Below are 16,882 nucleotides of genomic sequence, written 5' to 3' on the forward strand. Positions count from 1 at the left end.
TTTTAAACAATACTAATTATTTAAATAACAAAAATCATACTCAAACTGTTAACGGTAATCCCTTCTAACATATAAAAAATTTTGAGTTGTTTGACATACATGCAAAGTCTTCTTTTATTGAAAGTTTAACTTTTAGCAAGGACTGTACGACCTATACATCCTTAAACACACGTGGAGGAGGAATAGTTTTTAATCAAAGTAATGGATTTTCTAAGGAGTAAATCTTATTGTTAGATGAGAAAAGTGATCTTCAGGAAGTTTCGATTAAATTTAATAATATAATTTCAATTGAGTGATCGAAGTGTCATGCGTTATACAAATAAGTGCAATAGTGTCTGAGTTTATATTCAAGATATATTTCGCGTCATCGATCTTTATTTATTTCCATTGCGAGCAAAAAGTGTATTATATATAAACCGACAGATAAATATTTATTGATTCTTGCCTCGTGGCTTTAAGACGGACTGGTGCAATACAGTGTTATCGCGGGAAAAATCTAACCTGGCGACAAGTCTGTTTACTGAAACACATTCTCGAAATTTCTACTGTAGGGATATATAAAGGCAAGATATGAAGCAACACAAAAGTACCTAACCTTTTCTTTCCCAGCAACTCAATACATTACTCACCTTTGCATATCTACTTTACATTATTTATATACTATTATTTACATGATTACTTACACATTAATTATATAAAGGCTGTGTTTCAAAAATTCACTGTCAGTGCTGAAAATCTATAGTGCACATATGCTATAAATTTTGGAACACAGTTGTAAATAAAATAAGCTTCTTAGATATTGTCGGGATTTTTTATGTATGTTGCGCTCCTGACCTACGCTATAGACCATCGTCGCCAGATGGTAGCGGCCCGGGAACAGCGGTTGTCTTTTGTCTCGTCGCTCGTCGCGAGTCGCGCCAGTTCCGTGAAGTTGGCACCCGACTTTAACAAAATGAATTTTTAAAAAAAGGAAATTGTAGCATTTTCTTTGTAGTTGTTTGTAGTAACAATAATTTCGTTTGTAGTTTTATCGATTTTGCAAAAACAAAGATTTTTAAAAATCACTCTTGCCTAAAATTGAGATATTTGAAATTCGCTCGCGCCATGTGTTTTAGAATCGTTTGTAGTTGTTTGTAGTAACAATAATATCGTTTGTAGATTTATCCATTTGGAAATAACAAAAAATTTAAAAAATCACTCTTACTCAAAATTGAGATATTTGAAATTCGCTCGCGCCATGTGTTTTAGAATCGTTTGTAGTTGTTTGTAGTAACAATAATTTCGTTTATAGTGGAATAATTTAAAAGTTGCAATGTATTTGTAATAAACAAATTACGTATCTTTGTCAATTTTAAAGATATCTCGAATCCGCTTGCGCCATGTTTTTAGAATCGTTTGTAGTTGTCTGACAAGTTTGTAGTTGTTTAACAACTACAAACGATTGTAAAACACATGGCGCGAACAAATTTCAAATATCTAAATTTTGGGGAAGAGTGATTTTTAAAAATTTTTGTTTTTGCAAAATGGATAAAACTACAAACGAAATTATTGTTACTACAAACAACTACAAACGATTCTAAAACACATGGCGCGAGCGAATTTCAAATATCTCAATTTTAGGCAAGAGTGATTTTTAAAAATCTTTGTTTTTGCAAAATCGATAAAACTACAAACGAAATTATTGTTACTACAAACAACTACAAAGAAAATGCTACAATTTCCTTTTTTTAAAAATTTATTTTGTTAAAGTCGGGTGCCAACTTCACGGAACTAGTCGCGCCTCGCCTACCGTTGTTTAGTTTACGTTCGGCTTCGCATGCGTGCAAGCACGAGTCATTTTTGCTAGATTCAATTAACCACGAATTTCACTTGCGTTACGAATTCTGCCACAGATATAGCGAAAAAATTTGCACGAAATGCATTTGCAGCATTTTTTGGAATAACGGACAAATCAAATTAGAGAGTTGTATTATAGATATTAGACAATTTTGTCACGTGTGAGAACGTAATTCCAGTTTTATGTCTGTTTACTAATGTTATTCTTCGCGAGTATCTCTCTCGTGAGGCTATCGTGTTTCTTTACATCCGAAAGATGGTACCCGACGCTGTATTTGACCACAAAACTTTTCTGCCTGAATGAAAACTCTAGTAGAAAGAATGCGTCCCTGCTAAAGATTCAAACTAGCGTTACGATGTTTTTACGTTCGAACGAAAGGTCGAAATCACTCGCGGCGTCGTTCTCGACCACGACATCGCCATCACTATCGGCAATACCCGGATTCTCATCCGCTCGTGACGTCACTTGGCGCGTGGCCAAATCGCGACGCTCAATGAAACGTTCGGGGTAGCCGAGTCGCCCAGCGGGCGTCTGTGGTCGACGTGGGTTTACGACGACTCTGAGCTGCGTGCACACACATGCAAGTGGGATTTATAGGAAAGGCAACGACCTTGACGAAATATTCAGCTGATTCTCGCGCATTTTCTTCGCTTGGAAGAAGCCTGACACGACGGCATTTACCGGACGGCCTTCGAGAAGAGAGTCTCCTCGCGCTAACGATCTCCCATTCATACCTCACGAAATACAGTATTTTGCGCGACATTTTTATATTCTTTATACCCGTATCCATTATGTTTTCGCCTTCCCATGAAAAGCTACGTTGCTCTTCGATACACGAGCAGAAGTTGATGACCGTGTGATCTATGATCCGCGTAAATAATATAGAAAGAGTTAAGAAAATTATTAAATAAATATATGTCACAAAATCGTTTATTTAAAACACGAATGAAGAAGAACAGCAACGCGCGATGCTTCATTCTGTTCGTATTGACAACGAGTAACATTAAATCGAATGAAAGCACTTGCAGAGCCAGTGCTGAAAATATCCCACCATTTCACAATCATTTTGCTCGTCTTTCTCTTTCAGAGTTCAGTGACGCTCAACATAAAATCATTGCCGTGTTACTGCGTGACGCTCAACATAAATCGTTGCTGTGTTCTGTTTATCAAGTTATTAAGATAAATTTTAGTTATTAAGATCAAATTATCTAAAGTAACAAAAACTTGAATAACTAAAATCATACGTTGGTTTGTGCAAAAGTTGATGCACGAGAAAATTCTGCAGTATCTTAAATTAATTCGACACATTATTTTGCAGTTAAAAATATTCAAATGTAGTCATCAAAAAGTATTAACTTAGGGGAGACCGGGGCGGAGAGTCGTCACTACAATTATCTCGAAATCTGTATGTTGTCTGAACTCGCCGTTAATATTGTAAACGCTACTTATCATGAGTTTCTAATATTGATTTCTAATATATTTCATGAGCGATTAAACTTAAAATCTGTGTCCGGGGCGAAGTCGTCACCAAGCCACCGGGACGAACTCGTCACTGTGACGACTTTATCCCGGTGGTTTCACTCTGGTTTTCGTTGCAAATGTGAGCCATTGTATTTACGCAAAACGACTCCCGTCGATAAGAAGCAACTCAGGAAGGCAGTTCTTACGGTGAAAAAAAAAGATAAAATTAAGACAAAAGTAGCCGCAAAACAATTTGGAGTCCCGAGAACTACGTTGAACGACTGACCGAAGAAGAATAATGATGAAATAGCACGCTTGGATGACGTGGCCATACGATATCATGGAGGCTTCGGGCGAAAATCAAAGGCAAGGAAGCAACAGTGGCCGGATTCCGACCAGGACGGATAAGATTAGGGACGATAATGAGGACGAGATTGGATAATATGTGGCTGCATGTGCTCAGAGATGATAGAGAACAGAGCATTTCGTGCGAGCGTAGGGCACATAAGTGCGCTTTTCTTGTAATTATTTTCCGCCATCGTGTTTTTAATTAATGTTTCCATTTTTCTATTAAAAAATAATTAATAAAATGTATCCTATCATTTTTCATGATCAGAATTATGAATTTTTATTTAAAATCCAGCCCGAGAATGGAGTGACGACTCCGCCCCGGCAATTTTGACATTTCAATTTTTGCATCTTTGTCGTTTTTACTCTATACCGGTTGAACAAAGCAACGTAGACCAAAAATGCCCGTATAAATTTTGTAGCCAAGGGTTCACTCTTTACAACGGTATACCACTTTTTACTAAAATTATTTGTTTTGTTGTTAAAAATCGGCATCGAAAAAATAGTGACGACTTCGCCCCGGTCTCCCCTATATTAATGTAAACACGATTTACATACCTGTGCAATTAGAAAAAAATTGACCGTACCGAGTTGAGATAATTGAAATCAAAGTTAATACTTTTTACACGTATCACAGGTACAAAAACGGCTTCCGATATTATGTTTCTAATTGTAGCGATCAAACTACTCTTGCGACTTTTATGAAAAACAAGAAGACGATAGAAGAGACTTGTAAAAATATACTTACAAACATACAAGCTCTTTGACCGTCTAGTTTCGAAGTAATTGATACTTAAAGTACACAATTCCTGATACTAGCAGTGGACGCATATGACAACTAACCTTTGAAGTTAGCTTTGAAGTGAACCTAATCTAATAGCACACATTAGTATCTATATACATGTACATATGAGATTCTTACACACACATGCATAACGCGGACAATCCCAGCCAAATACTATATGTCATTTATCTATCATTAACTTTTTGACAGTATTGTCACGGACTAACTACCTTAAAAATTATAAACCATTATTTTGTAAAAAGTACAAATATTGATGCATCCATGTAAAAAGATAGAATTGTAAATTATATGATTTTTCGAATTATCTGATTATTTCCATTATTCCGTGTATAAATATGTTAACGTATTGCAGTTCAAACGCAGTCCGTAGAAGAACATTATAAATTAATCCTGGAAGACAACAGTGTGATCGATCCAGATCCACCCGAAGTAACATCCAATGATCTCCCAGAGTGGTACGAAGAAAATATATATAAAGAGTAAGTATCTACGTTGGTTTAAGATGTTAAAATTTCAACATATCGGTAATAATAATTATTGCAATGATTCATGAAGTAAGCAAGAAACATGTTTTTTTTTATTAAATATAAAGAAAAACACCAAACATGGAAAAGATGAATAATATTGTATATTTACAAAAATATGATTATAGAGCTAATAAACATTTTCAATCTTACAATTAGTGTTACGTTCAAAATATTTATATTCTTGGATATTTAGTGCTATGTTTTTGTATAAACATTAATGATTTAAAACTTGAGAAAATTTTAGAATGTTCTGGTGTATAAAATAATGTGTATATTAAATATAATGTGCATGCACACACACACACACACACACACACACACACACACACACACACACACACACACACACACACACACACACACACATATATATATATATATATATATACACACACACACTACATGTATGCCTGGAGACAGTTTCCTGGACTTTTTCTATTTTCTAGATGTACAGTCCTAGAAGCTGTCCTCACATTCGTGTGTGTGGCAGGTTCCAAAACTGTCCTGGAAACTGTCATACGACTTAAATTTTTTCTAGGACAGTCCTAGAAAATGCCAAATGTCCTGGAATCTGCCGATACAAAACAGAAAAGTCCAGAAAATTGTCTCTAGACGTATATATACTTATATATGCATTATATATACATACATTATATATACATATATATACATATACATATAAATACATATTCATATATATGAATATATATATATATATATATATATATATATATATATATATATATATATATATATACGTTTATTGACTCCCCTCAGAGTTGCAAGGCGTTTTGAAGGGACGTTCCCAACCCACATATACATATATATATACATACATATATTATATATATACTGGGTGTACCGTAAAGACCGGATCAACTTTTAAGGGTAGATTCCTGAGATCGTTTGGAGACAAAAATCCTAATGCCAAAATGTCGAGGCTGCCAAATTGTCATCCCGATATTCGTCGGTCTTGCGAACAGTGTACAAAGAAATAAAAAGTAAATAATAATTTTAAATATTTCTTTGAGTTGAGTAAAGTGTGCAAGAGCTGTTTTGACATGCAACGTCCGTGAGTGCGCAAAATTTCGACAAGCACACTAGTGAACTTTAAACCTTTTCCGTTTAAACACTGTAGCAGCCTCGACATTTTGGCATTAGGATTTTTGTCTCCAAACGATCTCAGGAAGACTACCCTTAAGAGTTGATCCGGTCTTTACGGTACACCCAGTATATATATACATACAGGATATCCGGTAATTTTTGACAATGTCGAAGTATGAAGATAGGTTGGCTTAAACTGAAAAGAAAAGTCATGTACCATTTTGCAAAAATCGCAATAGTTATTGCGTTATTAACTGAAACATCTGAGCGAATATGAGAGCATGAGAATCCATATGCCTCAGTAGGCATGTAGGATAGTTACATCTTTTAGCAATGGTGTCGTATGTCACGCGTCGCTCATCGCGTTATTTATATATATATATATATATATATATATATATATATATAATTTATAGTTTATAGCGATATCATATGTCGCTCGCTGCTCGCTGCGTGATTCTCGCTATCAGATGATGCTCACACCCTTCGGCCTACCGCTTTTCACGCGCACATTGGTTCAGACGGTTTAATTAATTACGCAATAACTATTGCGCAAAATGGTACATGACATTTCTTTTCGGTTTAAGGGGTTATATACAGTTAGGAGGCCGAAAAAAAGCAATTTTTTAAGAATTTATCCTGGAAAGGCATTTTAATTTAAAAACACAAAATTTTACACACTTATTGTAGTCACTTTTAAGTATAATCTCAAATTTTTTGTTTAAAAATAATGATTTTTAAGGCCGCTATAGCCAACGTCCGGGAGCATCTCTAAAAAAAGGTGTCTTGCGGTGACCACTCTATCTCTGGACTGAATCATCTGAAATCAAAAAACCAAAAAGATTTCGTTAATATAATATATTATCTAGTATTTAATCGAAGGAATAAGCAAAATATTAATTTTAACAAAAATGACGGCTTCTTAAACAAAAAATTTCGATTTTTGCTATAAATTTTGGCCTTAAATTGTTTATAAAATGGAAAATATTTATCGACGAGTAAAATCCTTCGATCAATTACTAAAAAATATATTTATAAAACTTGTGTAAAAATTTGAGCCCGATCGGTTCAGCCGTTTCCGAGAAATCTTGGTCACCGACTTTGAAAACACAGTTTTGAGATAAACGCGTTTAAAAGTTTCAAGAGCACTTTATACGTAGTAAAAAATTTTTTTCAACTTACATCGAGTCGTCTATTTCAGGCCCATACAGTAAGCCCTCTGATCCTTCGGCAGCTTCTAAAAGTTCTATTTGATGCTGTCTGCGGACCATTCTTCCCTCGGGTCTCTGCTACCTGCTTTTAAACGGTCTGAGGCGTCTTTACAAATGTGCGTGTAACTTCGAGAATATTTGTCGGATCGACTTGAAATTTTCAGAGTATATACTTGAATACATGTACATTACGAAAATGCAATGAACCAAAATTCAAATTTTTGAAAATTCTAACTGTATATAACCCCTTAAGCCAATCTATATTCATACTTCGGCATTGTCAAAAATTATTGGACCCTATATAAACCAGACATTTGTTTCCAATAGTACAATAATCTTTTTAAAATAGGCATTGCCTATTTTATATTCATAATATCTTAAAATATAACATTTAATTTTAGAGCTCAAAATTATTATAAGCGAAACATGTTATCAATAGTAGCGGCAGCCACAGTAGGACTTATTTTAGTATTTGCAGTGGAGACAATACTAAAGGTATTAAAATTTTATATATTTTACAATATATATATTTGTTAAAATAACCATGAATAATTTAGTTTTTGTATACTAATCTAGATTCTTTATTTTTTCATATTTCGATGTAATCGTAATCTCAGCATAAAAAAAATTTGTTGCAAGAAGTAAAAATATTATTTATCGAGAGATTTTTTGTTCCCTTAACAGGTGCTCTTGTGCACAAAACGAAGTAGTTCGACTTGTTCGGCTTTTAAGAGATATGTAGAAACTGTACTGCATCTACACAACATAGCTACGTGCGATCCATCTGATACCAATTCCAAGTAAGTTTCTTCAAATCATATAATTATTACTCGTATTTCCCAGGTCTTCATTATTCACGATACAAACAAAAAACAATTAGTGATTTATTCTTGAAACGCAATCGCATCTCTATTAATATGTAAATTATGTATATGTAAAGAACGTTTAAGATTTATATACAAAGAAGAATACAGAAACTACATCACATAATGATTTTACTTGATCTCTTTGATCTCGTGATCGTAATAGATATTGCATAACATAAGTATCATCATGATATTGCGTAGTAACCAAAGATGTGCATTATTTGAAATAGATTTGAAATAAAAATACAAAATAAAATGCTGATTTTGTATTTTGCATTTAAGATACATTTTTTCAAAAACTATTTTAAATTTCTATTTAAATGGTTTTCATTGCCCATTTTTTATTTCATATGCATTTTTCTTCCAAATTAAAAATTAATCGCGATATCAGTAACACTGTTTAACAAAAAAAGTGCACAAGAACAAGAATTAAGTTAAGTTTGAATAACATAATTAAAAAATATTTCAGATACTTAATGGCTATGTAAGACGCAACTTGTTCTTCTGAAAGAGTAACATACTAATCCATAAAAATATTTCCAAGCATATAAAGAGTATAGAATATTATTTTTTCTTTGTAAAATTCTTTGCAATATTTGTTTGTAATATTTGAATGTTTGATATTTCAAAAATACTGAATAAATTCCGTTCAAATAAAGGCTCGCGGCCTGTTTGCACTTTTTGGCCGATTTTGCTTACTGTCATCCTTACTCCACTCGGTATTCTAGGTATCCACTCTAGCATCTAGGTAGAGTCCCTCTAATCAGAGTCTGGTCAACTTGCAATTCTGGCAGAATTCTGCGAGAGAGAAGGATATAAGAGAGAAAGAGAAAGCGATATACAAATGATATACATTCATATCGTTTTCTCTTTCTCTCTTATATCTCTTTCTCTTTCTGTTTCTCTTGCTTTTGCCAAGAAATAGCGAACCAATCAAAAGTTGCTGCTGTATGGCTAGACTCTGATTAGAGGGACTCTACTGCTCGCGGAGACGAAAGACTCGAGCTCACACAGTAAAAAATAAAATGTTAATTGTAACATTTTTCAAATGTCCCAGAAAGTCCACTCTAAATTTTATGTTAAAATAACTCATTCATCGTGTGTTACTTGTTGACAAATTAGAAATGTTAATTTATTGACACTATATTTTACATTTATATGTGTTCTTTTAACTTTAAGTATAATGTAAAAATAACTTGTACAAAATGTCGATATAACATTTTGCTCCGTCTGATTTAATGTAACTCTTACGAAATGTATATTATACATTTTATTTTGAGTTATATTAACACATATTTTAGTAAATTTGATTATTTTATATGTCAAAGTTTACGATTATTTGAAGATTTACTTTAACTTTTGTTTATGTTAAAATAACTTTAAGACGTGTTGATTTTTTGAAATAATTATGTTAAAAGAACTCAAAATAATATTCAATTTCTAAATGACATACATAAAGTGTTAGTTATCACGTTGACATAAATACAACACATGAAAATGTTACGAAAATAATAACATAGCTGTTGTATGTTAATTTTACATTGAAATAATAGTCAAATCTTGGTAACACAAGAAAATTTTAACATTTGGACGCACGATTTTTTACTGTGCAAGGATGGTATTAGCTGTAAATCATATGAGGCTTCGGTGCGTGTTGCCCTGTGCGCTGTTTTTTAATAGAATTATTAATATTAATATCATTATGTTATAGAGTTAAGAGTAACAGTAAAATAAAAATGTATGTTAATTGTGTGTGTACACATATATTAATAATTCTATTAAAAAAACAAGACGCACTAGAGAATAGGAACTCTAACACGCACCAAAGCCCCATGATTTACAGCTAATATCATCCCTAAGCCTGGGCTTGAGCGTCTTTCGTCTCCGTGAGCAGCCTAGGGCCTAGATGCTACGAACCGAGAGAAGTGAGGATGGCAATAAGCAAAACCGGCCGAAATATGCAAACCGGTCGTCAACCTGAATTTATTAATAATAAATTAACATATTTTTTACAGGTCATACAACACTCTAAAATGCTTTAGCCATTCTGAATGTTTATTCTTTATGTTATGCTTCTATTTATAGCACCTCAAAACAGATGTATGTTCAAAATAGATGACTTTAGGATATTCTGGAGCACCGTCCTAACCAAAAGTATGCAGGAAATATTAAAAACACCGATATATTATTCTCCAGGGAACCAAAGAAAAAAAAATGTATACCTATAAATAGTCACGGCAAATCTAATAGAATGTAAAAGACATAGATGTAGTAACTGTAAATAACTCTTACCACTATTCTTTTTTTCAATAAAAAAATCGCGAAAAAAAATTTTTGTATATAACTTATTTCAAATTTTGTTGCTATATTTTTATTTGTTAATGATCTATTTGTGTGTAAAATATCATTATATTGGTAGCATTTTTTACCCAAGTAACACATTGCGGTCAAAATGACATTATTTTGACGTCATATTGATCCTATTGATCCAATATTACGTCATTTTTTGGTCAATATGATGTTACTTGGATAATGTTTTTGGTTTTGGGTACATTTTAATTCTCTGTGACGCCATAAGATTACGTGTTAAAACTTGAGTATTCAAAAATAGAAAACTTTTTATCTAAATTATAAATCAATCTGAAATTTGGCCCCGAACTTTGAAAGAGAATACGGAATATGATATTAAATTTTCATCAACTTCGTAGCATTTTGACGAGCTCTCCAGATTCTCCAGAACATCCTTAAAGATCTATAGTTAGATTTTTCATAATTTGTATAAAGCTACAAACAAGATTGTCACAATAAAAAATTCTTTAAAATTTTTAAATACAATTCTACATCTAGATTTTTGTAATCTTTGAGATTAAAATATAAATAATTCAATATACTTTTTATTGCTTAAATAAAATACTATAAACAGATGAAGAAATAATATCACATTCAAATAATTAATAATATTATATTTATATGTTCAATTATTTGTATTTTAAACTCTTTTCTGAGTGTAATTTCCGCAAATATATTTCCTATGTGTATAATTGTTGCTGTTTTTGCTGTTCTAAATAAGAATAGAAAGAATTCTCTAAGGAATTTTCTATAGTCTTCGTAAGAGCATACAAGAGCGTTATCATGAAAACTTCGCAAAAATCACAAAAATTCAAATGTAGAATTGTATTTAGAAATTTAGAACCGCGCATTATAAAAATATTCTCTGAATTAAGTTAAAGTTTTATCTGAGCATGCAAATTCTTCATGTGAGAAGATATATATTTGCACAAATTCTTGAACTCCTAAAATCTGTTAGATGGTACAAATCGATGAACGCAATCCGCTGGCACCATAAAATAGGCACCATGAAATCAAAGAATGCTGGTCATGGAGAAATTACTCAAAGAGATATGGTACTTACTCAATACGGTTTCGTGGGATTCATATACAATGCGCCTAAGAATTTTGGATTGTCCAATACACTGGAAGAAGATGAAGCATTTAATCATTTCTGGCGTGTAAATGCCTACATGTTAGGAATCTCTGATAGGTAATGTATATGATAATGTTGAAAACTGTGTGTGTGTGTGTGTGTGTGTGTGATTTTTACTAAACAGGTTTAGTAAAAATCACTTTTATTCATTAACATCTCTGAATATAATATATTCTATTATATGTATGTATAATCTCTAATACTTTATAAATTTAGACAGAGATATACATCAATTTTAGAATTCTATATATATATATATATGTATTAACAAGTGACAAGCAAAAAAGCTTTGAGAGTCCAACGCGGTTGACGGTGCGTAAATTGACGTTATAACAATCTTTAATTACTAATAATAAGATACATAATCATAAATCGATCGTTTCGGCTCCGCTTTGAGCCATCTTCAGCGATGCGGTGACAATTAAATCAAAACGATCTCATGTTCTCCGGCGAGAAATAAATGAGTAACTTCAAATTTGGTGGTCTAAAAATAGCGCGAGGAAATTTTCTATAAGAAAATCTAAGTAAAGCTTGGCTAATGATAATAGTTTATTATTTATATGATCGAAATTAAAATGAGTTATAACTTGAGCAAAAAGAGAAGTAATGTCACTTAATCACCAGCTTAGAGAACGCGAGAATAAGCATTAAAAGTGGTAAAAAAAACATCGAGAAGCAATACGATTTGTAAGTAGAGAACGCTGTTACAATTGAAATAATGATGCACTTAAAATAAGACATCCCTGCACTCAGAAAAAAGTGTAGCATCAGATAGTACAATTGTGAAGATCTCTTCTACAAATAATAGTACAAATAGGGATAGGGATAAATTGTAGTAAATGTGTCTAAAAAATTGTTCTAAAAAATTATTCTCAGATTGTCTGAAATCAATTGACAAACTGCTTAAGACTGTAAAATATTACAATATTAATTCGCGCGTTTGTTTCACAGAATCACAGTTTTTGTGTTTGCATGTGACAAAATAAATTTGCTACAAAATTGTAGTTAATCGGTGTATTTCATATTTTCTATTACATTACAATTTAAAGTTAGTTATCTGACAAAATAAGGTCTACCTACAATATTGTGTTAACTTTTTCCGAGATATTTTTCTCAGTGTGATTTCAAATAACAACCGTCTCATCCGGCTGTCAAACAGTGACTAAGTAAAGTCAGGAAGCAACAAACAACCAATTCACTGTATAATATTTAAACGGTATTGTAGGTAAAGGGTTAAGAGTAGGAGAAATTTAAAATTGATAACAAAGGGAATACTAAAACCAAATTGAACGAAAATTTTGAGGTCACGGATAAATAAATAAATAAATAATTAAAAATAATGACTGGTGTGAAATTAAAAAATAACAGTCTAAAAATTAACGGTAGAGCAGGTTATAGAGCTAACTTTATTAGTTGTTCTTTTTTATCTACAGATTTAACCTATGTCGAAAAAACGCAAAGGAGACTACTGAATTATGTCAGAAGCTTAAAAAACTCTACGGAACTTATTTAAGTAAAGTTTCATCTGAATTTGATGAAATAACAACATACGCATTAGATGCCTTTTGGTACATAGATATCACGGCGGATAAAGAGTCTTTTCTGTCATTGACTTATAAATTACATGATCTCCCATGTAAGTATTCAATTTTTGTTTTAATTACAAATATATTTATATTTCGATAATTTTGAATTGTTCTTTTATTGATATCTTTTTATTGTTTTTGAATATTTAATTCTAATTAATATATTGTCGATAAAAATTAGCACTGTTACTTTTATTAAGCCAGAAATTGTTAAAGATATAAAATAAGGATATGTATTTTTTGTAAGAAAAATATAACTTCTATTTAGTTTTATAATGCTTGCTATAATGACAGTTATCTACAGTGAAATTAGATGTCTTTTATTTAGTCCTTTTCATCAGCATTGATAATATATTTAAAAAATTTTTTGTATTAATTGAAAAATTAAAATTTTTATCGAAGATAATTAATGTTTCAGATAAAAAGCTTGGATGGTATAGTTGGTTAGTTACGAAATATCGTGAGACGCTGTTTTATTTGTGTCGTAAGTACTGTACAGATTTGTGCGGCATTTTATTATTGTAATCAATATGGTCCGCTAATTTATTCTCTACCTTTTTCAGTTGTACCTTATATTGGAGCAGTAATAAAAATATACAATTACTGCTTGGTCACATTCATAATTTGGAGTATGCAAAACTTTCCTATACTTGCGTGGATGAAATTCGGGATAAATAATGTCCGGATTAACCTATACCCTAAACGCTAATCCCATACAGCATGAAATATTCCATGAATGTTCTATAAATATTCTTTAGAATATTCATGAACTTTCTATGAATGATCTATAAATGTGCAAAGAACGTGTAATGTCCCGCTTTGAATGTCCTTAGAAATTTCTGTAAATATTCTCGAATAATCTACAAATGTTTTATAAATATTTCCGCATAATCCATAATTTTTTTACATATGCAAAATATATTTATAGAACATTTATAGATTATTTTAGGAACATTAAAAATGGGGTATCGCATATTCTGTATACATTTATAAAACAATTATAGGATATTTGTGAATATTTGTAAAACAATCTTGGAATATAGACATTTTTCTTAATATATTTGGGAATATTCACAAACATTTGTAGATTATTCGAGAATATTTATAGAACATTTAAAGCGGAATCGTTTACATTCAAATGTTCTATACACATTTTTAGAACAATTACAGATTATTCACAAATATTTAAAAAAATATTTATAGGATATTCTATACTATATTTGTAAATATATTATTAAAGCACTAAAAAAGAACGTGAAATTTAATAACAAAAGTTGTAAGACTATATATTAAATTTATTTGGAGCTATAATTCTCTTATATTATTTTTTTAAATAAAACTTACATATTTTTTTAAATACAAAATACATCAAATCGTATTTATTTTGATAAATGTTGAGATCTTCGATAAGTATATAAGTAAAACGAGATAATATTGATATGCAGGATACACGCATTTTAAAATTTTCCTCTGCAAAAATATTTTTTTCAAACATGTCAGAATTAATTTTATACGTGGAAAACGTTTTTAATTCTTTTATTATAAATAAAGATTATCATTATTATGGAAAACGTGAATTATCGTCTTCTTCTAGGATTAGAAAAAAAATAAAATTATTAAGAAAAAAATATAGATATGTATCCACGATTCCCGCATGTCAGTGTTACTCGTTGTCAGTTTCACCATAAGTATAACATTTTAAATAAAACTTAAAATTGTATTATTTTTAACGCAAAATAAAATTAATCTAGTAATATTAAAAAAGTAATAATTAAAAGTAATATAAGTAATATAAAAAAAATAATAATTGTTAATCAAATCTTATCAAAGTACATTATATTTAAAAACGTAAAATAAAATTAATTATATTTGCTTTGATTTTGCATTTTTGATATTTTTTAAATTTAGTACTTATAGTAACTATCACAAATCCAGTATATTATTCAGTTCCAGGCCTTTACAATCTTCTTCTTCTTCTTTAATTATTGGCCTGCGAGCAATACTGCTCTTAAGATAGCCAGGACGAACCACTCGTCGCGAATAGCCGTAATCGGGGTGTCTTAAAAGCCCTAGTCGTAAATAGCCAATCGGCTTGTCTTTTACATAGATTACAATTTACGATTAAAATAGGAGGTGAAAAGCTAGATTTCTTGGATGTAACCATCATCAATAACAATAACGTCTTAGAATTTGACTGGTTTCACAAACCTACCTTCTCAGGCTGGTATCTCAATTTTATGTCGCAACACCCTATTTCCTAAAATAAACCTTCACCGAGTAATGATAACGAAGAACATCGTATCTGGTTCACTATTCCTTGCGTTTCAAACATTGCGGAGAAATTTAAAAGCGTCACTAAAGATCTAAATGTTAATTTTTCGTTTTTCAGCCTAAATAAAATGCGAAATTTTATTAGAGTAGGGGAGACCGGGGCTAAAAGGTCAACGGGGTTGAAGCGTCAAATCAAATATCTCGGAACCTGTATATTGTGTGAACTCGCTATTAACATTGTAAACGCTGCTTATATGGTACCCATGTGACCAACGGAGTTTCGGCAGGTTACCTGCCGTATTATGATTTTTACGAGGGCAAACGTGTTTTCGGAAAGTGAAAGTTACATTTTCTGCGCGTGGAAATTTTGTAATATCTGCAATAATATTTGCTCTCCAAATCTCGAGGTACGTGATTATAAAGAGTAATGCATGCTGAACACGAATCCAGTGTAGTTTTTTCATTATCGTTGATGTCTAATATTTCGTGGGCGATCAAACCTGAAACTTGTGTTTGGGGCTAATCGGTCAGTAAGCAGTCCAGATGCATTTCCAAGGCATTTCCGGGCATTTCCAGGCTCATTGCATATGGAATATGGATGAGACGGGAATTACAACCGTTCAGACACCGAATAGAGTCATCGGACGTCGAGGAGTGAAACAAGTCGGGCGAGTGACTTCTGCGGAAAGAGGAACCCTCGTAACTATTTTTTAATAATGTTTCGCATAAAAATTTTAAATAAATTTTTATATTTTTCTCTTAAAAAACAATTATTAAAATGTATTCTATCATTTTTCAGGATTAGATGTACGTATATGTATTGAAAATGCAGTGTGACGTTTAAACCCCGGCATTTTTGAGATTTCAATTTTTCCACCGTTGTCGTTTTTGCTCTATACCGGTTAAACAAAGCGACGTAGACAAAAATTTCCTATATAAATTTTGTAGCTAAAGGTTCACTCTTTACAGTGGTATACCACGTTTAACTAAAATTATTTATTTTGTTGTTAAAAATCGGCACCGAAAAAAAACTGACCTTTTAGCCCCGGTCTCCCCTACAGAAAGACACTCTCCCAATCCAATCCAACAAGAACGTAGTTTATCAAGAAGCATCACAATTTTTGCAAGATCTTATGCAAAAATTGTGATGCTTCTTACGTCGGGCAAAGGATGAGACAATTAAAAACCAGAATTTCCAAACATCGAAATCACATCCATAGAAATACTACAACTCAAAATCTGTTATTACGGAACATAGAATTAATTTCGACCATGAATTTGATTGGGAGAATGTCGAAATACTAAACAGAGAAAAATTTTTATCCAAACGATTAATTTCGGAAATGGCGCATATCAAGTTACAAAAGAATAACCTCAAGTCT

General features: G+C 31.7%; 1 protein-coding gene across 1 annotated transcript; it reads left to right on the plus strand.

Annotated features, from left to right (window-relative positions):
* Positions 1-433: 433 nt before the first annotated feature.
* On the plus strand, positions 434-15,107 carry LOC139770711 (uncharacterized; the record flags this gene model as incomplete). The annotated part of the gene is made up of 8 exons (XM_071702825.1): positions 434-563; positions 4,804-4,930; positions 7,695-7,788; positions 7,978-8,093; positions 11,467-11,700; positions 13,077-13,279; positions 13,648-13,713; positions 13,793-15,107. Coding segments are annotated over 8 exons (1,116 nt in total), but the record flags the coding sequence as incomplete, so codon positions are not given.
* Positions 15,108-16,882: the final 1,775 nt, after the last annotated feature.

Source organism: Temnothorax nylanderi, unplaced genomic scaffold (assembly GCF_030848795.1).
Source record: "Temnothorax nylanderi isolate EJ_2023f unplaced genomic scaffold, tnyl_v1.0 TNYL_tig0032_pilon, whole genome shotgun sequence".
NCBI classification, from domain to species: Eukaryota; Metazoa; Arthropoda; class Insecta; order Hymenoptera; family Formicidae; genus Temnothorax; species Temnothorax nylanderi.